At 42.5% G+C, this 11076-nt stretch overlaps 3 protein-coding genes across 3 annotated transcripts; 1 reads left to right on the top strand and 2 right to left on the bottom strand.

The window, feature by feature from the left end:
* Window positions 1–1057: 1057 nt before the first annotated feature.
* EAE98_002357 (uncharacterized protein) lies at window positions 1058–4167 on the bottom strand. Its single transcript, XM_038949977.1, has 3 exons — window positions 3986–4167; window positions 2045–3931; window positions 1058–1988 (listed from the first exon to the last, which is right to left on the bottom strand). The coding sequence occupies exons 2-3, from the start codon at window positions 3753–3755 to the stop codon at window positions 1507–1509; spliced, it is 2193 nt and encodes a 730-aa protein (XP_038813716.1). The 5' UTR covers window positions 3756–3931; window positions 3986–4167; the 3' UTR covers window positions 1058–1506.
* Window positions 4168–6067: 1900 nt separating this feature from the next.
* EAE98_002356 (uncharacterized protein) lies at window positions 6068–6519 on the top strand (the record flags this gene model as incomplete). The annotated part of the gene is made up of 2 exons (XM_038949976.1): window positions 6068–6304; window positions 6364–6519. 2 exons carry the CDS (start codon window positions 6068–6070, stop codon window positions 6517–6519), a joined length of 393 nt encoding a protein of 130 aa, XP_038813715.1.
* A 578-nt stretch (window positions 6520–7097) lies between these two features.
* On the bottom strand, window positions 7098–10793 carry EAE98_002355 (uncharacterized protein; the record flags this gene model as incomplete). The annotated part of the gene is made up of 4 exons (XM_038949975.1): window positions 7098–9742; window positions 9797–10229; window positions 10284–10592; window positions 10650–10793. 4 exons carry the CDS (start codon window positions 10791–10793, stop codon window positions 7098–7100), a joined length of 3531 nt encoding a protein of 1176 aa, XP_038813714.1.
* Window positions 10794–11076: the final 283 nt, after the last annotated feature.

Here is an 11076-nt window from a genome sequence, read left to right as displayed (position 1 = left end):
TACTTACAGGTACATGTATATCCAGAGGTCAAACGATATAAATATAAATCTTCATTAGCTATTCTCCACTCCACCGCATGTTTTCCAACTTCTCGAGAATAAAAACATCTCTACATTCCCGGATATCTATCCTCTTTTCTGCCTCATCATTCATCGTCCAGCCGATCACTACATATTCGCTAATTACTTATAGATTGTTCTTCCCTTCCTTTTCTTTTCTTTTTCATTCTTATACCCTTCCTCATCCTCATACTTTTCCTCATTTTCACACTCACTTACTTCTTTCTTGCATAGTGGTTTAAGAATTTTCTACTTTTCTGTAATTCAAGTACTGTGCTGTGCTGTGTTTCTATCTTCATTCTTGATTATCTGTTTTCTTCTTCTGCTTCTCCTCCTCCTCTCTCTCTCCTCTCTCTGGATGAGATGAATAAACGGATGAATAAATTCGATATTTATAATATATGAGATGAGATGTCAATGAGTGGAGGTGACTCAAAGGCCCTGACTAAACTGATGAATGAATGGATGGATGGATAAATAGACAAATAAATAAATATAGAGAAAGATACAGAGAAAGATACAAAGAGAAGAATTCAAGAATTAATGAATTATAACATACATAACAAAGCAAAGTAAAACATAATAGAATAAAACACAACAAAACAAAACAAAATAGAATAGAATAGAATAAAACACAACAAATTAAGATACCTAGGCTCGAATAGAATAAACCAATAATTTCATTTCAAATCCCCAAAAGTCCTCATACCTAGTCATTCATAATAGAGCATATCTATCACGTAGAAATACCAATAAGAATTCAAGTCTCAAAGAATCTCAAAATATAACTCGTTCCCCCTACCTAGTTATTCGCCATCACAAAGTTCATTTCACCTAGATGATTCTCCATTTTCACTCTCTCACAATATCCTCTCCTCTTCTCCCTCTCCAATCCAAATTTCACCAATCTCAATCTCAATCTCAATCCATAATATAATCATATATCATTAAAATTTCAATAAGGTATTAATCACTAACTACCAGCCGGCCGGGTAGGCATCCACTCATTTACTAAAGACTTTTTGATATCCCCTCCCATGCTCAATTCCAATTCCCCATTCCCTTTTCTCCCTCCATTCCGCTCTCCCACCTACTATTCCATGTTCCTACGCTACCATTCATATGATCCATCCATCCATCTGTCCAGGTAAACGCTTAATTTCTTTAATTTCAAGCCACCCATTCGCATTCGCATTTATGTACCAGGTATTCTCAAACTTTGATATCCACCCATATCTACTTCGCATAATATGCATCGCTGCCATGATAATCCATCGTACCATCTCGCTCGCCAATATCAAGTCGCACCCTGCCCCATGTCCCATGATTCATGATTCGTAAATCATGATTTTTGTTTCTCGTAGAATCATTACAGTAAGTACCACAAAAGCTCCATCCCCCATTCCCCATTTCTCACCACCCATATCCATTCATTCCACTGCATCCCTAATCCCTATCATTTTGCCCCATATTCCCAATACTATGTCCATCATAACTATCCCCTGCCAAACTCTCTGTAACTTCACTATTTTCCTCCTCCCCATCCACACCACCTGCACTGCTTCCTTCGCTAGCCTTGTTCTTCTTCCTCTCATGCATCTCCGCATGTCTCTTCAACTGGTCCAACCGATGGAAAGTCTTTGGACAATCCGGACATTCATGATGACCTCTCTCCCCATGTGTCTTTCTATGTTTTGCCAAATTTGATGATTCGCTAAAAGTCTTTTTGCAAATAGAACATTCGAGTGGTTTTTCATGGGTATGTATACGCTCGTGGACTGTGCATGCGCTTTGTTGAGGAAAGGATTTGGGGCAATATCTGCATTTCCATGGCTTTTCACCAGTGTGGAGACGGTAATGTTGTTTTAAGGATTGCGCTGCTGCAAATGTTTTTCCGCATCCTGGAAAATCGCACGTACATTCTTTGACTATTTCGACTTGGTCAGTATTCTACAGGTAAGAGAAGTATCGGGAAACAACTTACATCCAGTATGACTAGCCACATGTCTTTCAAGTTTTCCTCTCTGAGAGAATCCTTCCTTATCACCCATCTTTGCTTTTCGAGAACAACCTTGCCATCTACAAAAGTAACCGGAAGTTTTGTTCAAGATAGATAAGTGAACATCCTTGACATGAGTTTGAAGATCATTTTCTGAAGTAAATACTTGACCGCAAGATTGACCACCGGCTGCCCACTTGCAAGATAGATGATTAGTTGATTCTGATTCATTGTTCTTTGCTACCGAAGCAGTCTCTCCTTTCACCTTTTCTTCCGCTTTTGCTTCCACTGACACAGGTATACTTGAAAGATCAATCTCTTCGACAGGAGTCATTGGAATTGGTAAATTGTGATCATGGTTCAAATGATTGAAGAATTGATTTGGATCTTGATATAAAGTGTTGCAAGAATCAACCTGACACTGTAGTTGTCCTTGTAGAGGTATGGCATGCATTTGATCAATGTGATTGTGAAGCATTGAAGGATCACAATACATCTCTTCGGTAGGACATCCTGGAGCAGGACATTGAAATCCGTTTATACTCTCCTCGAATGTAAAGCCATGATTTATTTGTAAGTGATCCAAAGGATTCGAGTTGAGTGGTGTTTGACAAGATGTAGAAGGCATTGGACAATTGAATGTAAATTGCGGATCAATGTGTTCCTGGTGAAAATGCCTATGCCATTCAAATTGATCATGCATTGGCTGTCCACAGTCCAACCAGTTACAACTGAACATCTCCAATCCATCACCAAAACGCATTCCAGTACCATTGAGCGAGGAACCAGACATATTATCTGTGAGTTGCTGCATTGGAAGTCCAGGTGTTTGTAAGGATGTCATATCTGAGTAAGGTGTTTCCGTATTCATGACTAGAGATGGTGTCGTTGGTACAGGAGAAGGTGAGATCTCTTGCGGAGCTTGATTGTTTCGTGATGTCGATGGCGCAAACGATTGAATTCTGGAAGATCGTTGCTGCTCTGCTGGCATAATTGCAGGAAAGTTATCCCAACTTTGATACATCCTATCAGAAGGCAGATTATCTCCAACAACTGAACATCTTCTGCTGAGGGCGCCATCTTTAGTGCAAGGTTCTGTATAGACAGGCTGCTCACACTCTGGGGAAGTGCAGACGGGTTGTTCGCACTCCTGAGAGGTGCAAGCAACAACCACATCATTTTCACCACAATCTGATTCGGCACACAGCGAACCACTTGGACAAGAACTACAGCATTCGCTAGTTGTATCGACTTCAGGTACTTTTGGTATTGTATGCACGAACTGGTTTGTAGTAGGCTCTTCATTAATTCTTTGTCGCTTTCTAGGTGACTGCTCTGTATAATTTGGAAGTGAGTGGGGGCCGGATCTTAAATTTGAATATCCTTGATGTATATTCTGCAAAGGAAATTGTTGCGACAGATCCATTGTTTGATGGTAAATGTATGGTTGGTATGATTGCGATGGTAGATTTAACTGCTGTGCGAAATCTTGAGTTTTCCAACCCTCATCTTGAGCCATTCCGCCATGATTGTATGATTGAGCAGGAGTGGACATTGGTGCGGCGTAATGCGGATCTAGAGGAAAGTTGATCGCACCAGGTTGCTGCATAGGGAAGTATTGTTGGTTGTACTCGTTATACGACATGTTTTGGAATTGCTTTAGGGCAGGCTCTTGATCCGGAGGCGATCGCTCCATGGTTGCAAGCTTCACGGTTACTTGCTTTGCATGTGAGATGTGTGGTGGTAGAGTGCGCACGACGAAGAAAAGAAGGAAGGAAGAGTCGAGATATTGCGCAGATAGCAAGAGTCAAGAGATGTAGAGAATATGATTGGAATCTTGAAGCGTCGTTGGAGCCAACCTGCGATCCTTTTCTATCCAAACGTTTGAGAAAAGCGGAATTTAGTAAGGTAAATGGAAAGATTTACCGTGGGGTAAGAAGTGGTATTTGGTGTGATGTGTGGTGTGTGGTGTATGGTGGGTGTATGGTGGGTGTATGATGTATGATGGATCCGACGGAAAGGGAGAGTTTGAGTTTGAAGCAAAGCAAAGCAAATCAAAAAGGGGATATGAGTGTGTGAGTGCGTGGGTGTGTGGTGCAATAGCTACCTAGGTAGGTGAATTGAAGGGCAAAGGTAAAGGTACGAGACTACGAGACTACGAGTACAGGTGAAGGTGAAAAAGGTATCCAACAAGGTGTTTTTGAAAGATCTTTCTCTTTCTCAACACGAACTTTAATCGATGATATGATTATTTATTATCCTTGGGTTATGATATGATTATTTACTCGTAAATCCAATCAAATGTCAAATATAAAACGTGTGACTTATTATTTATTGACGAAAGAAGGAGGTAGAGATGACCCTTCAAGTCCTTTGGGTTATGAGTATTTTCATGTCGATACCTTTATATTGACCGTCATCGTCTTTTTTTTCTGAATTCCTCTTTGACCGTTTTTTCTGACCATAAAGATTCCTCGATGACTAATAATGAGTCTTGATTGGGTTCAATTTATGATCAGGATGACTTTCAACCAATCATAAATTTTGATTGGATCAGTTTTCCCCGCCTTATGCCTCCCATGATCCTTATCGATAAGACTTGATTACATAAGGTTTCTGTTCCAGCGAGCCAGCCTCTACGTAAGCAAAAAAACAGGCGGAAATTAACCACCACTCGAAAGACCTTCAACAACTAAGATCTCTTTTGAATATAATATTAAATAATAAAACCACTTAGAATTAATGCAAAGAAGACTCAAATTTTCCTTTGCTTTTTTCAAATTTCAACATTTAATTTGAAATGAATTTATAATCTATTAAAAAAGTCCTTTGAAAGGTACTCAATTTCCGCCTGTTTTTTCGCTTACGTAGAGCCAGCTTCGAGTCCTCCCTACTAGAGCCTCGGCTAAAAGTACCTACTAGTAGGCATTGAACAAGTCCAGAGAAGTATCATGAAGTAACGAGAGAGGTGTAAGATAAAATGCATCTTAATATTCAGATATATACTTATTATTAGGTAGGTATGCAGGTAGGTAGAAATCTCATCTGAAACTTCTCAAACATCATCATACCTCATACCTATATCGACATGGCATAATATGATATTCCATTGTCTCTAATAATTCAATAACTACTACCTAGACACTCCTCTTCCCTTTACCCAATCCGTGTCAATCCCTCAACCCGGTCCACCCACCCATCATCCAATTCCCCATCTTATCCAATGACAACACAGCCTCACTCTTGGCCCTGGTGGTACTATCTCATTACTTTCGAACTTCACCTCTTCAACCACACTCCACGATTCAACTTTCTCCAATACCACATACCTCTCCTCCACACCATCCCATCACAACCAACAATTCCACCCGTGCAACATCCTCCCTCTGCCAAAATTACTTCGCGCAAACATATTTCCACTACGACTTTCTCATCGCGAGATCACAACGTTGATATCGATACCGACACTATCTTTGAATGCGACAGTGATTGTCATCCTGATTTGGAGAGAGTACGAAACCAAATATCGTCGTTGCCATCAGATTACAGCTACGAGAAACCTTTGTACAATTCAAAATCCTCACAAAATCTCTCGCATTCTTCAGATTCTTACCAGAGATCAGAATTCTTGGATCATTCGGAATACCGTCTTTTCAGCCCACTCCCGCTTCATCGCAATCCCTATCGATATCGCAATCTCGCACATTCACACCCCTCACAACTACCTCCCAAATTTTACAACTACGGAGCTATTTTGCACAATTTCAATCGCGACACTATATTTGAAGATCCAGATGAAATAGTGTATTGTCCAGTGTACCCTCTCACCCGTCCACCTCCACTGCCTCTCAATCGCAATCATAATCAAGGATATCCACACCCTTTTCGTTACTTGTAGAACATTCGAGAACCTCTCCATTCGCGCTTCGATCATACCCATCCAACAATCAAACCCCTCATTCACAGCATCCCAGCTTCCCCATATCTACACCCCTCATCCCCACAAAAATGGGAAACTGCTGCAGTACGTCTTCAGACCCCTCCCCCTTCGACCAACCCGGCCGCACTCTCTCCTCCGCGCCTCCCAAACCCGCCCCCTCAAAATCTACACTCCCTCCCTCCGTCTCCGCCTCTGCCTCAACCGTCCCTCGTACTTACACCGTCGGTGGTCCCGCACGAACTCTCGGCTCTGGATCACCGGGCACACAAGAAGATGCCAGGAGGAAAGCTGCAGAAGCGGCAGAGGTAACTTCCCCCACTCCCCAATCTGCGCCAAGCTAACCCAATCCTCCTCTTCTAAATAGGCACGTCTCTCATCCAAGAAACCCAAAGGCGCACTGGGAAAGAAACTCCAAGAAGAACAATCCCAAACCCTCGAGACAACACGTAAAAACGCAAGCACAGCAGAAAGACAAGCCAGGGATGCAGATGCCGCTGCCGAAGCTAGAGCTTTCAACTAAATCAAACAACTCAACCATCGAACAACACGAAGCGAGATTGAATCACACGGCGCAAGAGAAAGAGGAGAACGGCAATAGATGATGAAGGAGAAGTGAGATGCGTGAATATTTTTATTGGGAGAAATGGAGTTATTTTTAAGTTAGGGGTTTGGGTAGAGGTGTTTGGATAATGGATAGGCACCCATTTGGATATATCCCATTTCTTCATGTTTCTTTTCGGGCTCCATCGTATTGGATAGATTAGGAGTACCGAGTAATTTTTCGTGGATACATAATTTTGAACTTCACGACCCTTATGAATAGAGGAGTTTATTTTAGAAAGAAGGAGAAGAGGATGATCAGGAAGTAGAAGCAGCAGAGACATCTTTGAATAGGACGTTAGGTGAAGCGATAATTGAAAAAAGAATTCAACAATTCAACACTACAGTCACTTATCAATTTGCTAATTAAGCACAAGGAAACCTAAGTATGTACTGATAAAAAGGTTGTTATGTTCGTATTACAGCCAAGTGACTACCCCTCCCAATCCACATATATAAATACTTCCATTCCACCCATTTTTCCATCCCAGGCTCCGCCTAAGTAACAGTGTATCTTCCACCCACTGGTGCTCTGCCCTCTGCATCCGCCGCCGCCATCGTACCCTCCTTCAACAACCTCATCAACTCCCTCATAGCATTTGTAACTACCACCTCTGTATCTCCCTCAACCAGAATATACAACTTGGGATCCGCCTGAACTTCTTTCCCAGCCGGATAGAAGCTTCCCTTGGTCGTAATACTAGTACCAGTCGCTTCCAAAATCTTTGCCACATTAGTTCGATTCGTAACTGCCCATCTAGCTTTCTGTGGGAAATCATTAATTTCCAATGTTGCATGGAAAGCACCTGCGTCTGGTCCTTTGTTATCAATTGGGACGCCGGAACGGAGTTGTCCCGTTTTATTAAGACGTGCATTAATAGCGTCGATAGCTGATGTAACTTTATCAAGTTTGGAGCCGGTGGTAGCTGCAGGTTCGGTGCGATGAACTTTGATATCACCGTCGAGATCGATACCTTTAGGTACACCAAGCAATTTTGGTGGCGCAGTAGAAGCAGCAGGTTGAACGACTGATGCAGCTTTGAGAAGAACATCATCATCCTTCTCTTCTTTCTCTTCCTCGTCATCTTCCCCATTAATTTTGTGTATCTTACGTTCACGTGCTTTAGTGGCTTCGCGCTCAGCATCAAAACGTTCCAGACCTTTTCCACCGAATCCTGAACTTTCCTTTTTAGCACCGCTTTTGACTTTATCTTTGTAAGATTTCCTCATCTCATTAAGCCTATCGGGTACCTCCTGTCCAGATTGTTCAAGAGCTTTCGCTATACCTACCGAATACTGTTCTTGTTCCTCTGTTATGAAAGTGACAGCAGTTCCAGTATTACCAGCTCTACCAGTTCGGCCAGCTCTGTGGACATAATCTTCTAAATGATTGGGTGCATCGAAATTGACAACGAGCTTAAGCTGCTTGACGTCAAGACCACGAGCAGCTACTGATGTAGCAATCATAATAGGAACCACACCAGCTTTGAAATCATCAATTGTAGAATCGCGATCAACTTGATCCTTTCCACCATGGATAGACATACATGGATAACCTTTTCTCATCAGGTCCTTCAACAAGTCATCAGCTTTCTCTTGTCGATCAACAAAGATTAGGGTTCGAGCATCTTCATCTGTATTGTAAAGTTCTCCAAGAAGTTCCAAGAGTCTGTGAAACTTCTCTTTTTCTTCTCGCACTTCGACGATTTGTGTGATTTCAGGTGCAACAACACTTCTTCCACCAACAACAATCTCTACTGGTGATTGAAGTGTCTTCTTAGCCAGTGCGTCCATAATTCGAGGCATAGTAGCCGAAAAAAGAATGGTTTGTCTATTAGGGCGAATATTGTTAAAAACTTTCATAACTTGAGGTTCAAAGCCCATATCAAACATGCGGTCAGCTTCGTCTAGAACAACATATGTGACACGTTGCAGATTCGTGACTCTACCGGAGTTTGCTGCCAACAATTCGATCATTCTTCCAGGGGTGCAAACAATTATTTCCGCGCCTCTTTTGAGATCAGCGATTTGATCTTTGATAATAGCACCTCCGTACGCGCAAACCGCACGAAGTCCCATTGCTTTCAAAAATGGTTTACACTCTTTATGAATTTGTGTTGCCAATTCTCGTGTAGGAGTCATGATTAGACCAATAGGCCCATCAGAACCTTTCAAAGGTCGTTGATCTCGAATGTGACGGAACATGGGTAGCAAGAAAGCGATGGTTTTACCCGATCCAGTCTTGGCCACTCCAATAACATCCCGGCCAGACATAATTGCAGGAATAGCTTGCATTTGAATAGATGTAGGTCTTTCATAACCTAGCTTTGTTATAACGTCCAGAGACTTCACGTCAAGACCGCATTGAGACCACTTTTGTACAGGTTTGGGAACATCCTTACCAGCGACTTTAATACCATCGAGTTCAAGTCGTAAATCAGCAATTTCAGCTTCCGTCATCTCTGCAAGTTCTGTTGGTTCGGTGTAAAAGTTTTTTCGGAATGGTGGAAGATCCAAAGCACTATAATTGATAGTTGGAATGTCCTTCTTCTTCCTTGCTTTATTTGCAATTGCAAGAATTTCATCAGGATCCGCGTCCAAGGCTTTTAGGTCCACATCATCATCTCCAAATAAAGGTTCCGGTTCTTGTGGTTGACTCTTGATATTGTCTTTGATAAAAGTTGCATTGTTTTTCGGTACTGAAAAAGGATCTCCCATTTCTTCCATAAAAGCATCCAATGGGTCAATTTCTTCGTCTTCATCCATAGCGGTAGGATCAGCTTGAGGGGCTTCCTCCATTTGGACATCGCCATTTGTGTGCGGTTGAGCTTCGGCTTCTTGTAATCTTTCTTCACGCTTTTCTGCCGCAGCTCTAGCAGCTGCTGCCGCCTCTTCTTCCGTACCAGCAGCTTCCAAATCAGCGTCATCGTCATCATCTTGTTCCTCAACACCGTTAGCGAGCGCAGCATCATCTTCCTCGGAGTTTGCCATTGGTAGGGTTGGTAGCTTTTCTAATTTCTTTCTTGACCCTTCATCTTCATCAAAATCCAAGGCACGTTTCTGAGATGTCTTTTCATTGTCGTTAACTTTTGCTCCAAGTCCAAAAACACTGAGGTTTCCCCTTGTCTTAGGTAACGCAGATACTATAATCAAATCAATTAGCTAGATAATCATGTAAGAGTATTATTTTTGCTTACCTTTTGAGGTGCTGCTGAAAGCTGTTGGCTTTTTGTCAGCTTGTAATCCTTTGACCGTAGAAGTTAAGGTGGCGGACGCTTTAGACAATTCCTTTAATGGTAAATCTTTCCCAAGAGTAGTTGCACTACTCGAGCTAGCCACTGCCTTTTTAGCTATTGCCTTCGGATCAAATTTCCCAGCATAATTCGTTGGAGGTGCGAGATCGACTGGTGTCGCAGGAGTTGCGGGAGAGTTTGGCGAGGTTAAGGATGGAGATCCATTGGCCTTTTGATCTATAGCATCAAGTAACTTTCGAGTCCCACCCGCTGCCAACTCTTTCTCCTTACGCTCCTTGTCTTCGGCCATCTTCTTCTTCCAAGCTTCCAATTTTGCTAAACGTTCTGCTTTCTTCTGTTCCTCGGTTTGCACAGCGGGTGTTGATGCTTTCGGAACCTGCGACGCTAAATGAGTAATTGAACTTCTGTGATAGTAACCAGAATCACTCACATCATTAACTTTTGCACCAGCATCTGATCTGGGAGTTTGTCCGCGGTTTTCGTCTCCTCTGCTACGGGACCATGAGTCAGTAGAATCCTCGCGGCGTCTTCGAGCCCTATCATCATAAGAATCGTCTCGCCTGTCACGGTAATCTCGTTCCCGACTTCTACGTCGTCTCCTATCCGGTGATCGTTCCCTATCGGCGTAGCTTCTTCGATCTCGAGATCTATCACGGCGACCTGATCTATGGTAATCATCATTTAATCTCCCTACTGATCGATCTCTTCTACGAGTTATATCTCGATCCCGTTCGCGACGCTGATGTTCGTTAGTATCTTGTGACTGAGGCACGGGTCTAGAGGTAAGAATTCTCACGTCAGGACTTCGAGAACGCCTCTGTCCTCTAACATCATCTCTTCTATCTCGATCGCGTCGGCCATTATCATCCCTTCGGCTTCGTCTCGATGAGTGGTGGCTTCCTGTTGGCGATGGTGAGCGAGAATCCCTGTGCCGAGCCATTCTTTGCCCAAGTAATGGATGGTATTTCGATGGGAAGAAATACTTTTAGGCAACGATGAAATGGTAGGAAATAGATTTATTCCGTCCAAGTTTCAGTCTATAACTTCAGACTGAGTAGATCAAGAAGACTTAAGTTGATAATACTTGACGTTTATTTATTGTAGAATGGTCGTGATTACTTTTTCCACTCCGTATTTGACGTCGTTAACAATCTGCCCAAAAGATATTTAATGATACTTTGGTCTGTTCAGTCTGCCGTACCCTTGACGCGCACGGGCTTCAG

Source organism: Botrytis deweyae, assembly GCF_014898535.1.
Source record: "Botrytis deweyae strain B1 chromosome Unknown BDEW_004, whole genome shotgun sequence".
Lineage (NCBI taxonomy): Eukaryota > Fungi > Ascomycota > Leotiomycetes > Helotiales > Sclerotiniaceae > Botrytis > Botrytis deweyae.
The sequence above is the reverse complement of the archived record's forward strand: the minus strand, read 5'-3'. Positions and strand labels throughout refer to the sequence as shown.

Excerpts from the sequence above, each read along its gene's own strand:
- EAE98_002357 (XM_038949977.1), bottom strand. The coding sequence starts at position 3,755 with ATGGAGCGATCGCCTCCGGATCAAGAGCCTGCCCTAAAGCAATTCCAA. Across the intron at positions 1,989-2,044 it reads TGTGGCTAGTCATACTGGAT|TCAAAGAATGTACGTGCGAT; the intron begins GTAAGTTGTTTC and ends AAGTCGAAATAG.